General features: G+C 36.6%; 1 protein-coding gene across 4 annotated transcripts in view; it reads left to right on the top strand.

Annotated features, from left to right (window-relative positions):
- ARMC2 (armadillo repeat containing 2) overlaps positions 1-27,468 on the top strand; it is a 166,903-nt gene that overhangs the window by 123,275 nt on the left and 16,160 nt on the right. For all 4 annotated transcript variants that reach the window (XM_031964439.1, XM_031964442.1, XM_031964440.1 and 1 more), the window contains 3 exons: positions 19,236-19,554; positions 24,362-24,484; positions 24,798-24,911. In XM_031964439.1, the coding sequence (XP_031820299.1) occupies positions 19,236-19,554; positions 24,362-24,484; positions 24,798-24,911 (556 nt within the window). The remainder of the gene's footprint in view (positions 1-19,235; positions 19,555-24,361; positions 24,485-24,797; positions 24,912-27,468) is intronic.

Below are 27,468 nucleotides of genomic sequence, written 5' to 3'. Positions count from 1 at the left end.
GTTAGAAATGTTCTGCGTGACCCAGCATGTGTCTCCCTACTACCCTCTGGGTCACCTCTAACTTATTTCTCAGAGATTGGGTTGTTCCAAGTATGCACACACATAACATTTTGGAAGACTGTTTATATTGAGAAGATGGGTCATTGCTCCAGGGAATAGCTTGAGATCATTAAAAGTGCTGCACAGTTTCACAGATGTAATCCTGTCCTCCCCTCTTCCTCCTGCTTAGTTCTGGGTCCAACACATGGTCCATCTACATTGCCTGTCCCAAACATAAACACTCTCCTCTCTATACACTCTCTCACTTGGTGACTTCATCAGATCTCATGGCTTTAATTATCACCTCTGTGCAATGAGTCCCAGATCTAGCCCTATTCTCTCTCTTGTTCCAGTCCTATATCACTGATTCCTGTTGAGTTTTCAAATTAAAAGTCAATATGTCTCAGAAAAAAACTACTTATTATCTCTCCTCCAACCAGCCCTCCCCCTTAAGCTTCCTTATTTATGCTAAGCTCCACCATTCTTTTTGGTTACCACAATCATTTTTGACTCTAACCTCTCACTTGCCCCCCACATATCCAATCAGTTGTCAGATTTCATTGTTTCTAACATGTCTCCATAACATCTCTAAAATACTTCCCCTCCTCTCTAGTCAAACAGCCACTATCCTGCTTTAGCCCCTAGCCACCTCTCACTAGGGCTGTTTAAATAATCCTTAATTTTTCTCTGTCTCAAATCTCTCCAAACCCAATCCATCCTCTATCTAGATACTTCTCATTGAAAAAGGACTTGTTCTGAGAATTAATCAATTATTAAGTGCCTACTATATGTCAAGCACTATGCTAGATCCTGGCAAGACAAATAATAAAGAATGAAACAATCCCTCCCCTTGAAATTCACTTTTTAATAAGGGAGATAAGAATATATGTAAATACATAGTTAAACTAAAATAAAGAGAATAAATAAATAGAATAAGAATAAAATAGAATAAATATATAGATAAAATAAGATAGTGTGGAACTAAGGGCACTAGAAAGAGCTTCACATAGAAAGTGGTGCTTGAGTTGCATCTTGGAAGAAAAAGATTCTAATAAGCAGAAATGAGGAGAGAGTGTAGTGACTCAGTGCATAGCCAGTAGAGCCTAGTTATGTGAAAATGGCATGCTATGTGTAAGGGAGAAACAAAGGGAAGGACAATTTGCTTAAATCACAAAATGTGAAGAGGAGGGTCATATGTATTGGACTGGAGAGATAGGTTGGGCCCAGTTGTAAAAAGGCTTTAAAAAGCTGACCAGAGGAGTTTATATGTTATCCTTGAACCAACAGAAAGCCAATGTAAGTATGCTATCACCTAAAGATAGGAACATCCAGAGGGTCTCACCATCTGTAATGAATCTCTGTTTATAATAAATTCTTGGTAAACAGTCCCCTGTGACTATGGCAAGTACCTCTGGTGAAATCTCCAATTTATGCTTTTTTTGGTGTTAGTCATAGTCATTAACATAGTTATCTCTGATACATAAATATATACTTTTTTGTATTAAGGAATATTGCATAAACTTTAACATGGATGAAGAGACTCCTTTTTTGGAGGAGAGCCTTTAAATATTTGTTTTATTTCACTTGAATCAAAAGTATTTTTTGTGATTATTATCAAGTGCAGTTGAGATTCTGTTTTCTCTGTCCATCTTAGTCAATTGTGTGATTATATGTGGTCAGCTATAGAGAAGCATTTGTAAAAGATTGCTGATTTTCTCCTCATCTTTCCAGCAGTGATACTTAGAATGCACAAGGAGATCATTCTCATAAAAATTTTATAAAGATTTAGAAAGTAGGCATAGGCTTAGGGATCAGTGGTTTTAAAAAATACTCCAAAGGGCTGCTTTTCTAAGTATTGTCTGAGTTTTTCATTCTTCTGATTTCATCATCTTCCTGAAATATCTTACACTCTAGCACCGATTTCCTTGCTATAGCATTGATTTGGTCATGCTACTCTCCCAAACTGTGCCATTTTTACTTCTTTCTAGAGTACTTAAGACAGTGAAATTTTCAGGTCCAAATGTAGCAGTAATGATGCTGTAGCTGAGAATAGATCAGTATAGAAGTGATGACAGGTTAATTTATTTTTTGTTGTCCTGCCAGTTTCATCTGTGAATGCTCTCTGGGTGATGCGACTTATTTAGGTCTCATGCCTAAGCTTTTCAGATACTTGTTTGGGTTTTCATGCTTTTTTAAAAAAAGTAAATTGTTCTAAAAGGTGAAACTGTTCATGATTTTATATCTTTCTCCACAATATTATTTTGTAAATAGTTGATATTCCAATCTTGCCCCTAGGCTGCCATCTGTGTCTACTAGGCAAGGAGATTGATATTGTTGTTGTTGTTGTTGTTGTTTTGTCCCAAATACTTTCTGTGTTCCTTTGGCCTCTGGTTCCTTATGGGTACTATTTTATATTAGTTAAGCTTTTGAAGGTTTTAGTGGTAATTAAATGTAGTATCTGTCTTCTACTTACAGTTTTAGGCTTCAATAGCTCTTCATTCTCTACAATATATGTTGGAGCTTATACTTTAGTTATGCTTGTATTTTTTTTCCTGTTTATCACCATCGTTGTAATATAAGATGTTCCAGGAAATTAAATTTGCTGTTTCTTTTGGACATAGGAAACCAATTCTAATAACTCCTTTTCGTTCGTTCAAGAAGAATCTTTGAGCCATCCTTCCATTTAGCTGCAATTTTCTTTTGATTAATAATTTTTTTTATCACAAGAATATCATTGCTGATATAGTTCATTTCTTCTAATAATATAACAATTCACAGATCATTGGTCTGGATAGAAGAGAATTAGAAGGAATAGGGTTCATGAAAATGTCAGGGAAGAAATGTTCTCCTTGTAGGTATCTTGGGATAAAGGCCTATTGAGTTGCCTTCCTTATGGTGCTCCTTTAGTTTCCTTTAAATTTAACCATGCCTTTAAGTATATTTAAAGTGTGATTTTTACAAGTAAAACAAAAAAACTAAGCAATTTTTCATGTTTTCCCTCAGCAAAAAATGATATTCTATCTCCCAGTCTCTCCTTTCCCTCTCTGCGTCCTCTCCAATATACTTATCACATTCTAAATTACATCATTACTTTTTGTATAAATGGTTTTGTCTATTTCCATTCCCTTCTATAGACCATATACTCCATAAGGCAATGGGGACTGTGCTTTTTTAAAACCCTTTTGCTATCGCCAGTCTAACACAGAGCCTTAAAGGCATGTAGGTCCTTAACAAATTGGAATTGAATTAGATCTGTACAAGAAATGTAATGCACAAGCTTAGATGATGGGAATCCACTTCAGATCTTTCTCCAATTCCTCAGAAAAGAGTTTCACATCAGCAAACGTGAGGCTTTTCTATGGTTAATTTCTCTTACTTCACTTTGACCAAAATCCAGGCCACATCTAAGAACTGGAATCTATGGAAAATTGTTAGAAAAGACTAAGCTCATTATTGCATTCAGCTTCATTATAAGCAATTATTTCAGAGCTAAACTGTGGTATTTGGTCAAAGGTTTCATAATCAAAGAATTAAATGCAATGAGGTAGAAAAGATCCCTTTAATTTATAAACATGAATGTATTGTTTGATTTTTATGATCTAAATATGCATTTGGTACAGACACAAATGTGCTGACAGACAGGCTTAATAACTGCTGAAATGAGCAGAATCAAAGCTGTTAATTTTTGACTCTTGGCAATTGGCTCTGACATCAGCATTTCTGCACTTAGCATATCATATGTTGCACCTGTAAACTTAGTTCATTTCTGGAATTATTTTCCTCATTTTGTGATTGTTTACTGTAAAATGGATTTAAGTGAAATGGGTTAAATGAATCTTTTTAAAACTTGTCATTTTTTTTAAAGGTCACAAGCTAAAATGTGAAGTTGCTTATTTGTACCTTATCTGATTTTCTGAAAGTATTTTATGCTCTCTAGATCATCTTCATATTTTAAATGTGAAATTAGAAGATCTAGGCTTCCCTTCCAGTTCTGCCACTTTTTTACCTTGGGCTAATCACTTCCAAGTGCCTTAGTTTTCTAATCTGTAAAATGGGTATTTGGGAAATCTGTAAAATGCAGGTTTGCAGAGGACAGACAGAGAGGAATGAGATTATAGGGAGGAGGAATAGTTTTTTTGGGCTTTTTTGAGGCGAATAATTTCTATAATGGGTCTGAAAAACTGAGTGTTTTATTTTATTTGTAAATCAAATCATACTTTAGATGTATTTGGATGTCTGGCTCTTTTAGTACTGTAATGAAGGCAGATCCTTTGTAAGGGTTATATAGTCAAGTAGACTGTATAAAGGGCTTTGTAAAGCATAAAAAAAATCCTATATAAAGTCAGTTGTCGAAATCATTAATGTGCATTTTGTACGGTTTAAATCTTAGGAGGCTATAGTCTCTGGATTGCCTTTGAAGATTTGTTTTTCCCTTATAATCTCTTCTACTTTGGCATTGAGCCTGGCACGTATTAAGTGCTTAATAAATGCTGGTTTAGCTTGGCTTGCTTAGACCGCATCTTAAATATTTGGTTCTCAGAGCCACATTTTAGGAAGGATGCTGACCAGATGGAAAATGACCACACCAGAGTTATGGTCATAGTAAGGGGTTTGAGATTATGTGTAAGGGAACTGGCTGTATGTATTGGAGGTATCGAGTCCAAAAAAGTAAGATTTGGAAGAAACATCTGAAGAGATGTCACAGAGAGTAATCAGATTTGTTCTACTTGATCCCATATAAGGAATCATTTTCTTTTGGAAAAAGGAGCTGGGGATGAAAACTACAGAGAGATATATTTACACATAATATCAGGAGAAACTTTCTAACATATAAAGAGAGAAAATGGGCTGCTGCTGATAATAGTAGGTACCTCCTCGCTGGATGTCTTAGACAGGGTGAAGGACTACTTGTCAGGGATATTATAGAGGAGATTCATGTACAAATGTGATTTGTACTAGGTTACTCCTCTAAAACCCTGGCAATCTGGAGATTCTGTTATTCTGTCCTTAAATCCACAGTACTACTGGAGAATTCTTCCTGTTCTCCCTGCAGAGAATTAGAATATCATAAGATGTACTTTATTTTTGAGTCTTAATTAACAGCTCGGTATGACAGGTGATAGTTTATTTAGCTTATTTTAAAATTCTATCTTTAGTTTCCATTAATTTGTTTTCGTTTTAGAACTACTCAAACTGTGGGCCTGTGTTCTCATGCCCAGCTTTAAAGGGCTATTTAACTAATTGTTGGTGGGACCCCTTTAAAGATACTCAGGTTGGTAGGTATTCCCATCTGGTTAAATTCTTTGCTTTCTCATTAGGGTCCTTGCCTTGGTGTTCTTTGTTTCAATTTTACTCTTTTTTCAGAACATGCTGCAGTTCTTGACTCCTTCATCCCCTTCCCCATCCTCCCATCTTCCAGCATTACTTCTGGCTTTTTGAAAGTAATAACTGATTTGACCTTGTAAAACTGCCTCCCCTCTCCACTGCCTTTATTTAGCCAAAAGGTGTGGCAGTGATGTTAAATACAAAAACATTGTTTACTCAAATCAGAAAGGACTTCAACTCCTGATGTTTTTTGTATTTAACATTATTACTTATGCTCTGGCATTCTTTGGTGTCTAATGTTTTTTTGACTAGGATGTCTATTACTCTAATCACAGGGATTCTGAATAGGAATCATAGAGCAGTAGACTGTCATGTCCCTCATAATAGCAGAGTGAAGGTAAATTGATGATTAGTCCTTGAGAAGGATGTGAAGTGGTGTGAGAGGAATACCTAAAAGTGACAGAGGAGATGCACAGTCTTTAGTTTGACCTGAAGGTTAAGGCAGGGGTCAGGGAAGTCCTGGGAGCCACACTGGTGAGAGAAGGATGAGGCATCTCCCATATTTCTTGTTGGCATAATTAAATAACTGTTTTCTTATTGACCCATTATCCATAAAAAAAAGATTAATTCAGCTATTTTATAAGGGAACACATTTTTTTCTATATTGGTTAAATTTTATGCCTCTGTTTATGAACATTGCTATAAGTGACACAGTGGATAGAATGCCAGGTCTGAAGTCAGGAAAACTCATCTTTCTATGTTCAAATCTAGCTTCAGACACTTCCTAGTTACATGACCCTGGGCAAGTCACTTAACTCTGCCTCAGTTTCCTCATCTATCAAATGAGCTGGAGAAGGAAATGGAAAACCATTTCACTATTTTTGCCAAGAAAGCCCCAAATAGGATCACTGAGCGTTGACAGGACTGAAAAATAACTGAACAGCAACAACTGACTGAGGACATTTGTAGTTCAGATATTTTTATAGTTTGAAATCAGGTGACAAATGAGCAGGATAAGGGACTACAAATCAAGTTTTAATTCTCATTTCACAACTTAAGAATATATAATATATTTCCTAAGTTTTTTGAGAAATTGAATTTTCTGATTAACTGGAGGGAAAAGGGGATGTCTGTCTTTTAAACATTGTAAATTGTCATTTTAGTCCTTACCCTTGAAAAGTATTTTCAAACATATTCTACTTTTCTGCTGAGGACCAAACACAATCTACTTCCCTTGACTATTTAGGCAGAAGGGATCATATTCTTCTCATAATTAATTATTACAATAATAATTATGATAATAATAATAACAACATCTTAATTTATATAATTCTTTTAAAGTTACAAAATGTTTTCCTCATGAAAATCTGTAAGGTGCAGGAAGTATAGTTATAATTATTACAATTTTAGAGACAGGGAACAGTTCTCAGAAGTACTTTTCTTAGGTTACACAGCCAATGAATATTTGAAACAGGATTTGAAGACAGATTTGTCCAGTAGCCTAGGGCATCTGAAATAGAAACATTTGTTATAAGGGCATGTTTAGAGGGTCAGATAAGGAGTTCCATTTTGGACATGTAGAGTTTGAGAAGCTGAAAGGACAGCAATATGAAAGTGTCTAGCAAACAGCGAATGATTATGAGCCTGTAGTTCAAGTAAAACATTAGATTTAAAAATTTAGATTTGAAAGTTATTTGCAGAGAGATGATAATTAAATCCATGGGAATGGATGACATGAATGACATCACCACACGAAAGAACCTAGAACAGAAAAGAAGGTCCACGGCAAAGCCTTGAACAAATACTTACGTTTTGGAGGTGAGAGATACCTGATGATTTAGCAAAAGAGACAAAATGGATAAGTAGGAGGTGATATAAGCTTAGCCAAGAGTGTAGGAGGAGAACCAAGGGAGAGGATCTGGGAAGTAGGGTTGGCCAACAATTTCAGTTGCTGAATGTAGGTCAGAGTCTGAGAATTAAGAAGAGAACATTGGATTTAGCCATTAAGAAATATCCAGTAACCTGGAAGAAATAGGTTTCTGTGAAATGGTGGGAGTAAGAATTTGGATTAGAAAAGGTTGAAGAATGAATAGGTGATAAGAAAATTACCAGAGTATAATCTAGGAATTTTGTAGTGAAAGGGAGGAAGGATATAGGAGAATAAGTGAATTAGAGTTATTTTAAGAAATCTGTATATACTTTTTCATGGAAGAACTTAATAGGTAGACAGGAAAATATATTGATTATATGTATGTGTATCTGTCTAAAAGACAGATAAAAGGACAGAATGAAAATGATTTGTGAAATTCCCAGGAGAAGGAAATTTTGGTATTATGTGGAATCAAGGACATAAGGAGATGCAAAAGCCATTAAAAGAGAAAGGTTTGTCTTTTGCTCAGTAAATGGAGAAAAGAATGAGGGGATGTCAGATAACAGAGTGGTAGGTGGTCAGTCATGTGATGAGTTACCTTTCACAAATTCATCAGAATGGATCTAGAAGAATGTGCACCTGGATGGCAAAATTCAGGGGAGTTGGGGGAGCATGAGCCCTTTAACCCAGATTGGTGCAGAGAGCCAACTAGGAGAGGCCTTTGGGCACTATTGATGGGTCAGAAACACACAGTTCATGGAGCACAACAGTGCCTAGGGAAAGGGCTAGAGGAAGTCCCAGTCTGGAATACCCCCAGATCCGAATCAGAGCCCTGCTAAGGAAACAAATTAACTGATAACTTTGTCTCCTACTACCCAGTTCTGGGGTGTGTTTCAGGACAGAGTGAGAAGTACAGGGAAGAGATATTCCCAGACAAGAAAATCCTAGGTAGCATACTGAAAAAGAAGGACGTTCAGAAGTAGCAGCAATGTGGCTCAAACCCCAGAATCAGAGTGAGTTATTGCTGTGAGCATATAGCTCAGCCTGCAGAAGAATAAGTAAGGCAGGAATCTCAGACCAAAAGGATCTGTCAGTTCTGCTACTATGAACCAACACTTAACCTCAAGACTCAAACAAAGAAGAAAAAGAACCCCACCATAACGAGCTATTGTAGAGCAAGAGGCTCAAGATACAGACATGAATGAAGAGTATGACTCCAAAATATATATAATCAGGGGCAGCTAAATGGAACAATGGATAGAGTACTGGCCCTGGAGTCAAGAGAACCTTAGTTCAAATTTGGTCTTACTCACTTACACTTACTAGCTGTATGACCTGGGCATGTTATTTAGCCCAATTGCCTTGCCAAAAAAAAAAAAAAGAAAGAAAGAAAGAAAAAAAATATCTATAAGCAGTGCCTTAGAGTACACAGATTGGATACAAACTCTGTTGGAGTTCCTGGAAGGGATGAAACAAGAGTTCCAAAAAAAAAAAAGAGTTTAAAATGTTTTTACAAATAGAATTAGACTACTTGAAGGGGGAAAATGTAAAAGAAATGAGAACTATGAAAGAATTAGAAAGGGAATTAACAACTTGGAAAAAAGACATATAAAACCTTACCCAAACAACAAATTCCCTGAAACTTAGAATGGACCAAATTAAAGCCAATGACTCCATAAAGCAACAAGAAATTTTAAAGTCAAAAGGCTGAAAAAAAAAATAGAGAATATAAGGTATCTTGTAGCAAAAACAACTGCCCTGGAAAATAGATTGAGAAGAAAAAAAATTTAAGAATTATTGATCATGATTTTAAAAAGACACCCTGTTTTAAGCAAGAAAGGATAATCTGTGCATGGAGATTGGGCATAAAAGCATTATGTGTGAGAAACATGAAGAAGGATGGTGTAAGTAAACCACAGAGGATAAGAAATAAGGTAAGTGCATAATAATGCTATAAATGTGGGCTTTAAATACAAAATAGAAGCATTTGTGTTTGATCTTAAAATAAGAAAGAATTCAAGTACCAAAGAGCCACAGTCAGAATCACACATAATTTAGCAGCCACCACTTTATAGAAGCAAAGAGCTTAGAATATAATATTATAGACAGCAAAGGATAAAGACTTATTGCCTGAATAACTTATCCAGCAAACTGAGGAGATTGCTACTAGGAGGAAATGGATTTTTAATGAAATAGAGGACTTCCAACTAACCCTGTTAAAAAGGCAAGATTTGCAGAAAATTTTTCAAGTTCAAACACAGACATGAAAAGAAACCTAAAAGGTAAATGGGAAGGAACAATGATAAAGGATTAAACAGATTAATTGCTTACATACAGATGGGAAGATATGATGCATGTATCCTCATTCCTATTATCATCAGGATTCCCAAAGGGAGTTCAATTAGACAAGTTTAAGCAGTGGTTCTATTAAGTCTTGATAATTTTAAGAAAAGAATGGAAATAGAGAGGGAAAGGAATATATTGGTGGGTAAGGTTGGGGAAAAGAAGGATAGGTTTTTCCTAAACCTTGAAATGAAAGTGGTCAAGTAGACCTCTATCCAAACAAAGAGGAATGAGTAGAGGGAAGCAATTAACATTTAAACCTGATTTTAATCTGAACTGGTCAAAAGAAGGAAGAATACACACAAACACACACACACACACACACACACACACACACACACACACACAGAGGTACAGAAATACATTTAACTCAACAGGAAAATAGGGGAATGGATGAAAAAGTTTTAGTATATAACTCTTTTGGAATACTATTGTGGTAAACACATAAGCTATTTGTCAGTAGTGAAGGTAAGGCTGGGTGAGTAGATTTGAGAATCATTGGCATAGAGATGATAATTGAATCCATGGAAGCTTATGAGAATTGTCACATAGAGAGGGAAAAGAGAAGAGAGCCCAAGACAGGGATCTGAAAGATATCCAAGGTTAGATCTGCCCCCATTTCCCCTAAAAAAAGGCAGTCAAGTTAGCTGGGATTTAGTATAAATCTATTTTGTAGCAGGCATTATGCTAAGTGCTGGTCAGATAGAAACAAGAACCAGCTCAGAGATGTCATGAAAATTCAGAGAAAAGAGAATGTGTTGTATAATGTCAAAGACTGGAGAGAGTTCAAGAAGGATGATGAGGATTGAGAAGAGGCCATTGAGAAATCACTGGTATTTTTGGAGAGAGCGATTTCAAATGAATGATTTGATCAAAAATCAGACTACAGAAAATTAAGAAGAGGGTGGGAAGAAGAGAAGTGGACACTCTGATTGAAGTGACCTTTCTCAAGGAGTTTAGCCATGAAATGGGAGGAAGAAAATTGGAAAAATAGCTAGAGAGATGAATAGATCAAATGAGGGTTTTATTGAGGATGGGAGAGAGATGGGCATGTTTATAGGGAGCAGGGGAGAAGCTTGCAGACCAAGCAAGATTGAAGATAAGCTAGAGAATGTCTGGAGAAATCTAAAAGGTAAAAAGCAAAGCCATTTTTTGGGGAAAAAAAATCAGTTATGGAGGGATTGACAGTGGCTTGAAAATATGACAATTAACAAGTGAAGAAGATTGCTGTACATTAGTGAGAGCCCAGTCAAGATTAAGTAGCACAAGGGTGTAATAATAGCCCAGTTGGCCACAGTTTCATGACTTTTTCCAGCAGGGCCGACTCACTAGTTTGGCAGTAAAAGTGGAGAAGGTAGATTTTGGGAGTGATTCACTCTTGCAGATTGCTAGGTTTTGTTGACAGCCCCAAGACAGGAAGCAAAGAATAACAATGAATAGTTGAACTGATTCATTTTAGAATCAATACTGTCAAGGGAGAAAAATAAGGTTGGGACAAAGGCAGCAGATTGAAAGAATAGGAAGAGATGGAGAGACTGAAGATCATGGTAAGCAGGTTTAGGAGAAATGAGTTAAAAGAGAAGAGGATAGGAGTTTGTGATCAGAGAATGGAATTTAAGAGCTCAAGTTATTGAGTTTCCAGTGATGGGGTGAGTTCTAGGGTGTAACCCATTCCTTTGGAATGGAACAAAGGTCAGTAGAAATGTGGGTCATGACAATTAAAATGACCCATAAACTGGGAGACTATTTCCAAGAGAATATCAGTGTCGATGTTGAAATCCCTCAGGTGAAGGATATAGGTGAGAAAGGAAAGCAACAATTATTAGCCAGGTGCTGAACTTGAGAAAGGAAGGAGAATGGCCCAGAGGCTAGGAACAAGGGTCTGCAGGGATCATTTTAGGTGGGCAGGATGAAGCCAAAGGAAGAGTCCCTTATGTTGAATTGGAATAGTCACTCATAAACAGAATGTAGAGACAAAACCCCCAACTATTTAAGAATTTCCAGTCTACACTTTAGAAAATATGTTTTATTTCTGAACTTTTTTTCCTCCAGATCCATTAGCGCCTATATGTTGTTCATTCATTTCAATTTTGTCCAACTCTTCATGCCCATTTGGCATTTTCTTGGCAAAGATGCTGAGGTGGTTTGCCATGTTCTTCCCCAGCTCATTTTACATAAGAGGAAATTGAGGGAAATCTAGACATTCTGGAAGGAATGTCCCTCCTGGGCAATCCCAGTGCCCCAGTGTGGATGTAGGCCTTCTTGACTATCAGCGAAAAGAATTGTTTTTGTTTCAAGCTCCAAGAACCACACACCGTTTGGGGAGTGAAAAACGCAATGATGAAAATTGTCAGCTTTCTCTTAAGAAGAGCCCTGGGGGTCATTCTGAATATCTTAGAGCTGGAAGGACTCATGGAGATGATTTTGCCCAATCTCTTTCACTTTACATGTGAAGGCTCAGGGGACCTGAGCCTTAAATTACATAGCCAAGGTCATATAATGAGTCATCAGTTGTTTTCTACCACTTCAATAATATTTTTTAAAGCCTGTTAGTGCCTGGTCATATTGAGTAACGTGTTTGCTCATTAACAACACAGCATATGCTTAACTAAAGAGAATATCTGATAGACTGTAACTGGAATACACAGTTGAGGTCAGACTTCTTAAAATATAAGTGTAACTGTTTGTTTAAACTCTGATTGGCTATGGCTGTTGCTAGGCTGATATGTTTTAACCCAAATTGCAAAGTCAATATAAACTGGTTAGACTAGACTGTCTGCTTTTTACCCCTCTTCTCCTGGATTCATGAGCATTTTGTTGTTTCAATGTTCATTCTAGATTTAATTTAATTTTAAGATCCTTGTGAAATTTGTGCAATGACTTTCGCAAGTAATTTTTTTTAAATTTAAAGAAAAGTTATAGAATTTGTAATCCAACTAGGGGATTGTTTTTCATAAAGGATAAAAGAAATAACTTTAATTGTTTTGGATGTGGCATTGATAGCATTGGTGAAAAAGTCATTCTTGCCTTTGTTAGGGTTCTTGCTTAGAGGAAGATAAAATCTGAATGGGATTTTGTAAAATTCTGTTGAATTCATTCATCCATTTAATAAACATTCAATAAGACATTGCAGTGTAAAAGAAAAAGATGGAAAGATTAGAGATTATTATCAAAGAAAGAAATTTAAGAATTCAGGATTAAGATTTTAGGGTGATGGTGAGGTCTGAGGTGGAGTTCTGAAGAGACATTAAGAGCTGGGGAATATTTAGGGGTTATAACCTAGTGAGTCCCTGTCCTCCAGGAAAATTGCAATCTTTTATGAGATAAAACATGTACATAAATGATTAATGCATATTCAAATGTGATAAGTTCTTAAATAACACAGTTCAAATGGGGAAGGGATCACTTTCTCTGGGGCAATCAAAGAAAGTTTCTGGGATGTTGCTGGGGTAGAAAAAGATGTGAGTAAAGACCTGAAGGTGAGATGTCTGAGATATACTCAGGAGGATGACACTGGTCATAACTGTGAAATAAGGTTTTGAAAAAATAGAATTTAATGAGATTGTGAGTCCCTTGAATGTGAAGCTGAAATCATCAAAGAACTATATTGCAAGTCTCTTGGATGGTGTTTAGTAGGCAGTTAGGAATTGGCAAACACATTTGGTTAAGGGAGTGATGTGATCCCAACATGGGAAAAGACAACATTGATGGTCTCTGAAGTTCCTTCCCTCTCTGAACCTATAAACCTCTAATTTTTTTCTGGAAAACAGAATTTTATAACATTAAAAATATATACTTTTTTAGAAAATAACATTTTTTAAATGTCTCTTATTATGCCCCAAGCAACTGTCTGTTACCTAGCTGTAGTATGGCTTTGATCAGCACAGAGCTGTTTTTATCTGAAGTTGGCCCTTGAACAGTTTGAGCTCCTAGTACACTTAAGCTTGTCTTTCCCTTTGTACTTTGTCTGGTGATCTGGGCCAGGCTTAGACACAAGAGGAAGCTGAAATCATCAAATAACTATAGCATCATAAAATGTCAGAGCTGTGGAGTTAATATACTGTCCCTCCCTAGAGACCTTCTTATTTATTTACTTTACCATTTGAAGGCCCTGAGTGTTTAAATGCTGTGTTCAAAGTTCTTTTTGTAGAAAAAGAAAAGAACTATGTAGGCTCCTCTCATTTAACCAATCATGGTATGAAATATAATGAAATTACCTGAATTTTGATCTCATCAACTCCATGATTTAATTGTCATCTTTATGCCCATGATTCTCAGATCTCCTTAGCCAGCCCTAACCTTTTTTTATTGATCTTCAGTCTTGCATCTCTAACTGCCTATTGAATATATTCAGCTGGATTTTCTTGCTGGCCGTCCAGCAGTCAGTAGTAATGCAAAAGAAATATAAGATGCGTAAATTTATGGCCATCTCCACTCCAAATGTTCAAATGGACTTTGTGCCAACCTGTGGTAGAGCCTTCCAAACTTGGCCTGATCAGCCAGAGGCACATGCATTTTTTTTTTTTTTTTTTTTTGTATTTTGGGGTCATTTGGGAGTCTGTTCAGTTACGAAGCACAACAACTAACCCAAACTTCTTAAATTCACCATGTCCAAAATTGAACTTCTCTTTCCCTCCCTCCTACACTCTGCTTCCTCTCTTGGCTACTCTCTTCCCAGTCATCCTCCAGATTTCAGAACCTATTAATCAAGTGATCAGTTCTCAACTTCTCATTCTCTCCCATCCCGACTCCCTGTCCAATCTGTTGCCCAGGCCTGTAGTTTTATTTCCTTAAGCTATCTCCTGGATGTGCCCTTCTCTGACACTGTCACCACCTTCCTTGGTGGCTGGAGATTGCAGAGCTGGCTCTGCTCCACATAGCAGACCTTCCCATTCGAGTCGCCCCTTCTTTGTCAGCATGGTCTTCCTGAACGTTTGCTGACAACGGCAGCCCTCTGCTCAGGAGTGTCTCCGTCTCCTCAGCACCTCATCACCTGCTCTGCCATTTTCCTACCCACATCCCCCGGTTTTCCCTGTCTTTATTCCTTCTTTAACTCCTGTCTCAGGGGGCTCCAGCGGCATGGCTTCCTTGATCTTCTTCACCCAAGAGTCTCTATTGCCTGAGTGGGCATTTTCACTGGCTGCCTCTCATGCTTCCATCTTCCTTATCTGTGCCTTCTGGCTTCCCTGCCTTGCTTCAAGATTATGACTTCTACAAGAAGTTTTCCTTCCCTCTGGTATTCATTTCCAGCTTGTCTAACACATAGCTTGTTTGTATGTGTTTGCAGGTTTTCTTCCCCATTAGTCTGTGAACTCCTGAGGGCATTACCTTTCTGTCTAGTTCTCAGGGCTTAGCACAATGCCCGGCATCTAGGTAGGTCCTTAATAAATGTTTATTAACAGTTGGGAAGGTTTTAGGACTTGCATGAAAATAAGTAAGTTGAGTGTTTTGGTGATGTGGTATCACAGGTGGGACCAATTTGGACTGTAAGAAAAAAGGTAGAATAAGGTGAAGCATCAAGGGGTAAGAACATGGAAAGAGGAAAAAAGAAAAAGAGTCTTTAGAATATAAATTGGACCTTTAGGGAAATGCAGTGATTCCTCTTGGGCAATCATTTTAGTCCTCTGGATATAGCAGTTTGCTAAATATTTTATTCTGTTTAAAATTGCAAGTATATTCTTTCCAACCTAGCTTAATATGTTGAGGGGGGATTGCCTAAGAGTATTGGATTGCCTAAGTAATACTGATTTTTGTCCACTGCTGTCAGACATGTTAAGATAATTAACATCTGAAATGTTGAATCATATAGAAATGGTAGTTATTTAAATAAATTTTCTTTTCTCAGAGAAGGCACTAGAATCAAAATTCTTGTTTTCTAGAAATAGGTATACTGTATCTTATTCATAAAATGTTCATCATTTTGCTTTCTAATACATTTGGATAGAGACTCCCTATGGGAGAAGAGTAGATGGGATTTCATTTAAAAACTTATTTCTCTCCCTTTACTGAGAGAACAACATATTGGTGTTTTAAGAGCATGTGCCTTGTAAACAGTCTGGACAATTTAGTATTAGTTTTATTTTTTAATTGACAGATTATCTAATGGTCCACATTTCATTCAGCTTGTGTTTGGGGTTACCTGAAAGAGAGTCCCAGTGAAGTGGAACCAAGTGTTGACCACATAGATCATTTGTATACCTAAGTTCTAAACTTAATATGGCCTAAAATAATTAATCAAATACATAAATAAATAGTGTGATAGATTAGTAAATAAATAGATGAATATATGTGTTAATGTATGTATACATAAGATTTCAAGTCGCATTTCACAGAGCTGATTTTAACTTAGATTATATAAATGTATATTTATAAATGTGTATATACATGTGTATGTATGTAAATACATGCATACAATCCCACAGCATGAACTCTACTGACAAGAATCCATGTCACTAGTAACTTCTTAGAGGAAACCATGATAGTTTTGTGTTACCATTAATTAACCTTATGCTTAATGGGAGAAAATGATACATTAAAAATGCATGTCTTATGTGCATTTATATAAATTGCTATCTTGTACATAGAAACATATCTTGTGTAATACATGCATTTATGTGCCTGTATACACACATATTTGCTGGCTTTTTATTTATATGTCTCTAATTCGAAGATAAGTCTTTTCTATGGAGGAACACAATCAGAATGAGCTCTGACTTGTTGATCTTTGGGACTTGCATTTATCCTATATCTCTTTGTTAGATTTGGCCAGTGGGACACTAATGCATTCATTGTTGATGAAGTTATGAACTGATCCAAGCATTCTGCAGAATAATTTGGAATTATGGCCAAAGGGCTGTAAAACTCTGTTTGACCGAGCAGTTCTACTAGTAGGCCTATATCCCAAAGAGATCTTAAAGGAGGGAAAGCGACCCACATGTGCAAAAATGTTTGTGGCAGCCCTTTTTGTAGTGGCCAGAAACTGGAAACTGAGGATGCCCATCAACTGGAGAATGGTTATGGTATATGAATGTTATGGAATATTATTGTTCTATAAGAAATGATCATGAGGATGATTTCAGAGACCTGGAGAGACTTACATGAACTGATGCTGAGTGAAGTGAGTAGAACCAAGAGAACATTGTACATAGCAATAACAAGATTATGTGATGATCAATTATGATGGACTTGGCCCTTTTCAACAATGGGGTGATTCAGGACAATTCTAATAGACTTATGATGGAGAAAGCCATCTGCATCCAGAGAGAAGTCTGTGGGGACTAAACTTGGACCAAAACATAGTTTTTTTTACCTTTGTTATTGTTGTTGTTTGCCTGCTTGTTTTTTTCTTTCTCATTTTTTCCCCCTTTTGATCGGATTTTCTTGTGCAGCATGATAAATGTGGATATATGTATAGAAGAATTGCACATGTTTATCATATAGGAAAGGGAGAAGGGAGGGAGAAAGAAAAATTTGGAACATAAGGTTTTGCAGGGGTGAATATTGAAAATTATCTTTGCATGTATTTTAAAAAATAAAAAGCTATTATTAAAAAAAAAAGATTTACCCAGTGGGTAGCCATTTAAATCTTATGATCAGAACATTCTTGATACAAAAGAGGGGAAACAGATGTAGATGCCACCTGGTTGGAGGTGAAGCAGATTCAGCCATCATCTGCTTTACTGACAGCACATATACAGCAAGCATAGTGTACTTGGAAAAAGGCTCTAAGGTGAGCTACACTGACTAAAATCCATGTTATCTATAGTCCCTTAAAGGAACCCATGGTATTTTTGTATCACCATTGGTCTTAACATTTAGTGGAGTCCTAGGGTGGATTCTGGATGTAAATTAGGTATAAACCAGCAATTTTTGTGAATTCCCCAGTGCTGCCATGATGGTGGGGACAATGAACAAGCATGGAGAGTGTCCCTGGTGTTCTAGAGTGCTACAGTCAGCTTCTCACAGAAGGACTTAAGCAAATGGATGTAGGGAATGTTAAAATTTGTCACTTAATAACTGTCAGATACATAAAGGTAATCTGGATCAACATCTGAACTAGTTGTGAACTAGTTTGTGAGGTTGTAGATAACTTGGAACAGAGAAATAGTCATATAGGTAATTTTAAATAATTTAAGTGAATTTAAGTGAACAGCTGATGTTAAATTTGTCTACTATAGTTTCCCATTTTCCCTCTCTTTAAAATAATGGGATCCTCCATCTCCTTAGAATCTTATCTCCCCTTCTCCTTCTTCTGCCACTCCCATGGATCTGGTGTCTTCAAAGTTCCCTTCCTTTAGTGGGCCCCATTAAGGCAACTCACTTGGATCAACTCTACACCAAGTAGCTTCTTTCCATATTTCCAGTCCCATTTTGCCCAATCTATGACTGATTTTCTCCAGTTCAAGCCCTTTCATCTAGATTTACAGTGAGTGATCATATATTATATATTCAAATCCATGTTAATATAGGCAAATGATCATATATTACTCCCCCTTCTAAATATCACCCCTGTTGTTCTTCTTTTTCCCTGAGGCAATTGGGGCTAAGTGACTTGCCCAGGGTCACACAGCCAGGAAGTGTAAAGTGTCTGAGGTCAAATTTGAACTCAGAAACTCCTGGCTTCAGGGCTGCTGCTCTATCCACTGCACCACCTAACTGCCCCATCCATGTTCTTTTACATAGGCCTTTAAGACACAGTAATTTATGATTTTATGATCCTAAGTTCATGAAACTGGCCCACGCATTAAAAAAAAAAATTCAGTTACCTTGGCAAGAAAATAAGAACTATATTTATTAAATGACTTAACCACTCCATTTACATGTAGCCTGTCATTGTGGTCATATCCAGTGTCTTTCTCTATAAATCTTTATAAATGTACTTATTGATAATTTAGACTGGTCTATGAATTTTTTTCACTTAATAGCATTTTATTTTTTAACCAATTACTTGTAAAAATAATTTTCAACATTTACTTTTATAAAATTTTGAGTTCCAATTTTTTTCTCTTTCCCTTTCTTCTCTCCCTCCTTTTCCAAAACAAGCAATCTGATATATTATATACATACAATTATTTTAATCATATTTTCATATTCAGTATATGCATTTTTATGAACACTAATCATATCTGTTAACTTAATAGTGTGGGAAATGCCTCATTTCAGATACATGAAGTTTCAAGAGAGGCATTAATTTTTAAAAAGGAATTGAGATATTAAAGAAATATATTAGAAATGAGTTTAGAAACTAAATATCAATTTACATGACGATAATCACCAAATCCTGTTCATCAGGCTGTTTTCTGAGAGAAAAGGAAATTGTTGGTGACTTTCCAGCTTGATTAATCTTTTTTAATAGCATCAGTCAGTTTTTTTCCCCCACAATTGGTTAGATGCTTTTAATCTCATCTGTTAATTGATCCTTAAAATAATAAGAAATACTAAATCTTAAATCATTTTGAGAATATATATAGACATAACATAGGGTACTCCAAACAGTTAATCATGGTTGGCTGGTAAATCTGAAACAGATTAGCTATTAAGAAGAATCTAAATCTGTTTGTTTTGCATTGAGAAATCAAAGAAATACTACAATTTTCTCTTGATAAAATTTCCAAATTTCTGTCTACTTATATAATTATTGGTATATGTTTTCTTGTAGGATTTAGTTGTTCGTATTGTTTTCATTCTTGGCAACCTAACTGCAAAAAATAATCAAGCCCGGGAACAGTTTGCTAAAGAGAAAGGTTGCATCAAAACCCTCTTATCACTATTCAGTACTTACTATGAAATGGATTTGAATTCCATGAAAAGGATGGTTGAAGAAGAAGAAAAGAACAAGAAACACAAACAGCCTTCTGAGGTGGAAGATGTCCTTATAAAAGTGATCCGAGTGCTGGCCAATATATCCATTCACCCCACTATAGGAGCAGCATTGGCTGCGAACCAGCAAGTAGTGGCGTTACTTGTCACGACACTAGGTAAGAGCCACCATTTTGGCCAGACTTTTTTTCTTCAATCTGTATTCAATCTTATCTGTATTCGGTCATTTGGGCAGATTGGAAAGTTTACAAGGTTAGAGCTCTTCTGGCTCCAGCATGATTAATATTTTAGCAGCATGGGTGTGGTGGATCTTAAATAGGATTACTGGTCCATTTTAATACAACTTTGTCTATGGGCTACAGTATTTTCAAATTACAACCCTATTTTTCTCAGTCTGCATGACAGAAAGTTTCTTACTGGGTATTCAGAGTTGTCTCATAAATACCATGATAGGAATCAAATGATCAGCCACTAGCCAAATCAAACAAAAAGTTTAAGAGTTCAGACTTGTTTTCTGAATTCCACAATGATGCATTCCTCATGGTTAAAGTTCATCAAACAAAATAATGTTCTTAAATATACTATTATTTAATTTTAATTTACATTGCTCCACTTATATCAATAGCTAAAATATAGAACTTTGTTTTGAAAGTGCTTTTCACATGCACTATGTAAGTTACATATTACATATAATTAAAATATTCAGATTTATCATTGTTTATCCTAATCTGTACCTGCTATGAGGAAAATGAAAACAAAGATAATCCAAATTTACATAGAGCTTTAAGATTTATAAGGGATTTTCCACTTAACAGTCCCATGACATAAATATACTCATTTTTCATGTGTAGAAAATCAAGCTTAGAAATGTTAAGGGACTTGCTCATGGCCATTCAACTGAGATATAAGCACTCTGCTCTAGACTGTGTTTCCAATACTTCTTCCAGTATAAACCAACTTTCTTTGGTTAAAAGAAATAAGCCCAAGATAGTTAATCTGGCTGTTGCTCTCAATCTCAGTAAAAGATTATGATTAAATAACTGGAAGGAAGCAAAGATGTGGTTTACAGATCATCTGCAAAGTTAGTTTAGTTTAATTTACTTTAGTTATTTCTTCCTCCCATTAATACACCACAATGATAACATCACAGATCTTAAGAGTAGGGAAGCATTTCAGAAGTCACCTAGTCTGATTTAGCCTTTGGTTTTAAAAACATAATTTTTTTTCAATTAATAAAAATCTTTCTCTAACATTGAAAGGAAAACAAAATGCTTGTCACAAATACTTGGTTAGGCAAAACAAATTTCTGCATTGGTCATATCCGATAAATACATCTATGTATGTGTGTGTGTGTGTGTGTGTTTATCCATATATATGTATATATTCACACATATTGTATTTATGTGTGTGACTGTCTTAATCTGCACTGTAAATCCAATGACTCTTTCAGGAGCATATTTCATCATGAGTCCTCTGCAATTCAATTGGTCATTCTGTGGATCAGAGTTCTGAAATCTGTTAAGGTTGTTAATTATTACATTATTATCATTGTGATAATAGCATTCTGGTTCTACTCACTTGACTCTGTATCAGTCTACTCAAGGTTTCTTTGAAACCATCCCCTTCATCCTTCCTTAAAATAATACGGCATAATTTGTTCAGCCATTCCTCTATGTATAAAATGGGGATATTTTTCCACTGCCTCTGGGGTCATGATGAAAATATGTTTTTATGGACCTTAAAGTCCTATAGCAGTGGGGACTATTATTGAAGTGAAATGAAGTGAAATTTAGAAAGCCAGTAGAGGTCTGACATGCACATGAGTAAATGGAGAGGGAGTCTGTGGGGAGAAGAGGTTGAAGGAATAGTGGAAAGTGCACTTGCTGTGATGGCTGAGAACCATACTGCCTTTGACAGGGTGACCTTGGACAACTCTTAACGTTTCCGAATCTCATTCTATTGTCTACAAAAATGATGCAGTTGGATGACCTCTGAGGGACTTTCCCATTCTGGATCGATGACCCTGTAATTGGTGGAACAAGGTTCTGGAGGAGGCGAGAGAAGATTGGGAAAATGGTTAGCCTGAGCTGTCACAGGCAGGCTTCCTCAGAGAGGAGGCAATAAAAGGGTCCATTGATGATAGTTTTTTTTTTTTTTTTTTTTTTTTTTTTTTTTTTTTTAAGACAGAAAAGGGGGAAGTTGAGAGTTCTTAGTGGATTTCCTCCATCTCAGCAAGGGAGGAGAGGAGAAGGAGTTCACCTTTTAAGAAGGGTGATTGTGGTGGGATTGGAATAGCTTTTGTGGTGAATTTCATTTGAGGTGAACAGAAAATGAATAAAAGCGTTGCAGAGCTTCCCTTTAGAATTTGATTTCACAAACCAATTTGAGAGAGAGTACAAATTTGCATCAGAATAAGTAGTCTAATAAATACTCTCCTTTTGTGTTCCTGAAGCTTAACACTGTGATCAAATTAAAGTTACATTTCTGCTGCTTCCTTCTGTTATTATCATTTCATTACTTTTAGCATTTCCAGTGAAGAAACGTATAAGTGAACTAGTTTGGGGAAGAAAGAGAGATTTAGCTTATATTATAAGGGGAAAAACAGCCTTCCATATTCTGGTAGTGAGTATACTGTAGGCCTCAAAGATTGGAGATACCTCAGACACCAGGGATGTCAGGCAAAGAAAGGTTAAGTGAAAGAACTCTGTGTTGGGGTAAGGACTGAGAGTCTGCACCTGCTGTTTACCTTCCACATGGTCTTTGACTTGCCCAAAACTTACTGGGGCCCCAGATTCCTCATTGTAGAATGGCAGGGTATATACTGGATGGCTACTCTGAAGTACTTTCTAATTCCAGATCTAAGATCTATGATTATATAAATCTTTGTCAGCCTCAGTTCCTTTTCTTGTTGTTGGTTTTTTGTTTTGTTTTGCTGAGGCAATTTGGGTTGCTACTTGCCCAGGGTCACACAGCTAGGAAGTGTTAAGTGTCTGAGACCAGCTCTGAACTCAGGGCTCCTGACTTCAGGGCCAGTACTCTTCACTATGCCATGTAGCACCCCCTTAGCCTCAGTTCCTCATCTTTAAAATGGGGATCATCAAATCGTAGAGACATAAAATTTTGGAGCTGAAAAATAATGATATTGGTCCTACTTACCTCACAGGATTAGCGTTATGGATCCTGTGAAACAACCTCATGAAGCACTATGCAAATGTAAGAAATTATTATTAATATCTTTAATTTTTTAATGTTTTTTTTCCTTTAGTACCAAAATGGCATCTTGACACAAAGTAGACAATTAAAAAAAAAACCACACACTTGATTGATTCTACCCTTAGAAAATGAATCCTACTATGCTCAAAAAGTTATCAAACTGTGCATACCTTTGATCCAGCAGTGTTTCTACTGGGCTTATACCCCAAGGAGATACTAAAGAAGGGAAAGGGACCTGTATGTGCCAAAATGTTTGTGGCAGCCCTGTTTGTAGTGGCTAGAAGCTGGAAACTGAGTGGATGCCCATCAGTTGGAGAATGGTTGAATAAATTGTGGTATATGAATGTTATAGAATATTATTGTTCTGTAAGAAATGACCAGCAGGATGATTTCAGAGAGGTCTGGAGAGACTTAGATGAACTGATGCTAAGTGAAATGAGCAGGACCAGGAGATCATTATATACTTTAACAGCAATACTATATGATGATCACTTCTGATGTGTTGGAATCTTTACAAAGTGTTAAGTCATTAGAATTGATAGAGACAGTAATTATCTAATTTAGCATGGTTCAGCATGATTGATCTGATCCTACAAGGAGATGTTATGGGCCAGAACTTGAAACAAGGTACTAAGTGGAATTGATGGAAGCAATGCTTGTGTGCTTGGGTTTGCACCTTTAAGAGTTTACACATTAGAGCTCACACATTGGAGTTCACAAGTATGGGAGATACACAAAGTTAACTTTGTAATTTTGTGAATTCACACCTCCCACAATCCAACTCTCGGAGGAGGAGTCAGCCTTTTACAATGAGCATAAAAAGAGCTTCAGTCAATCAGTCAAAGAGAATCAGTTCAGAAGAAGCCACAAGTTGGAGTTGAGCTAGAGCCAGAAGTCACTTGGGAAGAGTGACAGAGAGTTCAGTTCGGGAGATTGAGAAGCTAATCTGCAGTCAGGCAGAACCAAGATTCAGAGAGAGGCTGAAGCTAGCAACAAAAGCTCTCAGAACCAAAGAAAGCTAAGTGGGCTATTGTGAAAGAAACAATAAAGAACTACTTTAACACCTGGCTGCATTTGAAGTGATTATTACTCTGAACTGAAACTAAGGCTGCCTCTAGAAAACATTCCCAAGAAACCTGCTCCCAGAGAGAACCATCATATATTATTAAAAAAAAGAGACCACCACACTGATGGACCTGGACCTCTTCAACAATGAGATGAACCAAATCAGTTCCAATGGGGCAGTAATGAACTGAACCAGCTACGCCCAGGGAAAGAACTCTGGGAGATGACCAAGAACCATTACATCGAATTCCCAATCCCTATATTTTTGCCCGCCTGCATTTTTGATTTCCTTCACAGGCTAATTGTACAATATATCAGAGTCCGATTCTTTTTTTACAGCAAAATAATGGTTTGGTCATGTATACTTATTTTGTATTTAATTTATACTCTAATATATTTAACATGTATTGGTCATCCTGCCATCTGGGGGAGGGGGTGGGGGGAACGAGGGGAAAAATTGGAACAAAAGGTTTGGCAATTGTCATTGCTGTAAAATCACCCATGCATATAACTTATAAATAAAAAGCTATTAAAATTTTAAAACAAAAGAAAGAAAGAAAATGGATCCTAAGTAAAACTTGTTAAAGGGCAGATTATGATTGTTATTGAAATTATGATGTATTCTATCCTCTGGCTATAGCAAATGCTTTCTCCTGTCTTACTTCCATTATTATTTTGTTTTTTCAGAATACAAATCTATTGATGAATGTGAGGAACTGGTAATTAATGCTACAGCAACAATCAACAATTTGTCTTTCTACCAAGTGAAGAATTCCATTATTCAGGACCGAAAGCTGCGCATCGCCGAATGTAAAGTTCTGGGTCACTCGGGGTTAATCAGAGCTTCTTTTAACATTTTGATTCCATTATTTATACACAAGCCATTAGTATTTTTTCCCATTAAAATGCAAAAAAAAAAAAAAAGAGCCTAATTCATTCCCGAGAAAAACTAATAATTCACTTTGCCATAGTAATTCACTGTTTTATTATTATAAATTATTTGATACTGTATAGTTCCTTGTATTTAGTCTGATTATCAGTGTTTAAAGGCTACAGAAGTGAAACATTACTTAACTACTTCTACTTTATTTCCTAAAAAAAAAAAAACAAAAAACAAAATCAGTGCTCTTAAAGCTTCTAATGAGCAGCAACATGGATGGAATCCTGGAGGCTGTGCGAGTCTTTGGCAATCTTTCCCAGTATGATGAGATTTGTGACTTCATTGTACAGAAAAATGGTGAGTCCATGGCCCAGACTCCTTAGCAAACCCCTCTTTCCGATTTAGCTTTGACTTTTACACCAATTGAGTAGTTTCTGGGCTAGACTTAGCATTGAGTGCTCTATGGTGTGGAGTATGCCACTAAATGATGGCAGGCACCAAAAGTTGGAGTTTGGTCATGTGAAAAACTCAGAATGGCCATTCTCTTTGGTAAAAGGTAAATTTATTTAGGGAAAGATGGGGCAGATAAAATGAAGAGATACAGGAATGGTAAATATGAAAAAGAGTGGGAGAGCTTATGAAAGACAAGTTCCTCTGGGGAACTCACAGTTACCCAGTAGAAAGAGAGCATCCCATGAGTTTGGGGGTGTCCTTAGCTGGCAGGCTAAATCCTGAAAGGGACTGAGCGCCCTCAAAGAGTTAGTTAGTTGTAAGGAAAAGTGGGGTTGGGAAGCACAGTGGAGTTAGGGGAGATAGATACCACATGGTGTGGGGAAAGACACCACAAGGCAAAGTGCCCCAAAGGAAAGCAGCAGCCAAGCCATGGGCCATAAATTGTTTTATGGGGAAAATTTACTTGACATAACTAGGATTTCTGATTGGATTGCCTTTAAAGGGTGGAACCCAAAGAACTAAACTGATCTCCATTATCCTAACCTTCTTCTTGCTTGCATAAGGGATTGATTTTTACCAGTTCCTCTTGCTAACCACTTCTAACATGGAAGTCCTCATCACCACGATCCTGCTTTTGTTTTAAGCATGAGGCTTTGTGGCTGGCTTCCTAGCAGTAAGGAAGGACTAGCTAGGTCTGACCAAATCACTTCCTCTTTCTCTCCCTTTTCCCCCCAGCACAAACTCATTAAATACCAATGGATGTTCCCTGTCACCTCTGTTTGGCACTTAAGGCTCTTTATAGCCTGGCTTTCCACACCCTGACCCTTTCCAGTCTTCTTGTACATCATGCTCCCCTCCACTTTCTCTTTGAAGTACTTGGCAGGGGTTTCTGCTGCTCTGCAAATGGGACACTCCATCTCCCAGGCACTTTTCAATGGCTGATCCCATGCCTGGAATACTCTCCTTCCTCATGGCTACCTTCCTTGTGGCTTCCCTGGTTTCTTTCAAGTCCCAGGTAAAATTCCACTACCTACAGGGACCTTTCCCAATTCCTATTAATTGTAGTGTTTTCTTTCTGTTGAATATATCCAATTTCAAACTGTTTGTTGTTTTTTCCATTAGATTAGTCCCTCCTTCAGAACGGGGGTTACCTTTTACCTTTCTTTTTTATCTCCAGCACATAGCACAAGTGCCTGATGCATAGTAGGAACTTTATAAATGTTTAAGGATTGGCTGATTACCTGTCTTTTTATTTTGGCCGAGTCCAAGCCCGGTTCTAAGTGCATTCCTTTCACTAAGTTATCATGTTTCTTTCATCTCTAAAGTTGATTTTTCAGGGATTAGGTCAGAGCTTGGCACATTCTTGCTGAGACCATCACTGAAAATAGCTTGAAGTAGAGATACTCTTGTGACCCTTGAAAATCAAGCTGTGATCAGGGCAGAATTCTTAAGAGGTGAAGAGTTACAGAAACATCGACTTTTTAAAAAAAAATCTATTTTCCTTTCCTTCTGAACTAAGACACTTCTTCCTTCTTCTTTCTTTTAAGAGAGGTGGATAGATGAGGATCAAGTATACAGAAGGGCAGAGACAGTGGTGATGCTACCAAAGCAGCAGTGGCAACACTGCCCCCTCATTCCCTTTCTTGGCCCTAGGCTGGGCATTTCAGACCCAAAGATTTTTAATCCCCTTTCCTTTACACTGTTACTCTCCAATGTGGAGTTTTAGCTCAGGCTTGACATATATTGGCCAGGAGCATAGAGGATGCTCCAACTTGGTGTTTTTATGTACATTAATAATAATAAGGATGATAGGTCACATTATATACCATTTTGAAGTTTCCAGAAATAGTTTCCTCACAACAACCCTAGGATATATGAGGTTCCAGGACTTCCATGTAGGGCCATATTGGCCAAAAGAGCTACAATACCCTGAAGAATACAGGTTCTTTTTTCCAAAGGAAAAATAGTTTTGAAAAACTTTAAAACTCTTTTAAATGCAATGATAATTATGAATCCAAAGGAAAAAAAATGAAAGAGGCCATTTAGCAAGAGAAGTAATGGATTGAAAATGAAAGATTAAATACATAGTTTTGGATATGGTTTATATGGGAATTTGTTTTGCTGGACTATGAATATTTCTTATGAGTTTTCTCTTTGTGTTCTATTATTGTTCAGTGAGGGAGAAGTAGTAGAAGGGAGAGATAATGCTTGTAAATATACATAGATAAATGACTAAATAAAAATTGCACAAATAAAAAAAATAATAGAAACTTAAACTTTTACAAGAAAATATATTGATATAAATTGAAAATATCAATTTGTGGCTAGACTAAATTATAATCAGACTATATATATATACATATATATATATCAGATTAATGTATTTCTAATCAGATTAATATACCAAAATTTTCCTTTTGCATAGGTGAGACTTGAAACTAAGACCAAAGCCTTATGGACA

Source organism: Sarcophilus harrisii, chromosome 4, assembly GCF_902635505.1.
Source record: "Sarcophilus harrisii chromosome 4, mSarHar1.11, whole genome shotgun sequence".
NCBI lineage: Eukaryota > Metazoa > Chordata > Mammalia > Dasyuromorphia > Dasyuridae > Sarcophilus > Sarcophilus harrisii.
The sequence above is the reverse complement of the archived record's forward strand: the minus strand, read 5'-3'. Positions and strand labels throughout refer to the sequence as shown.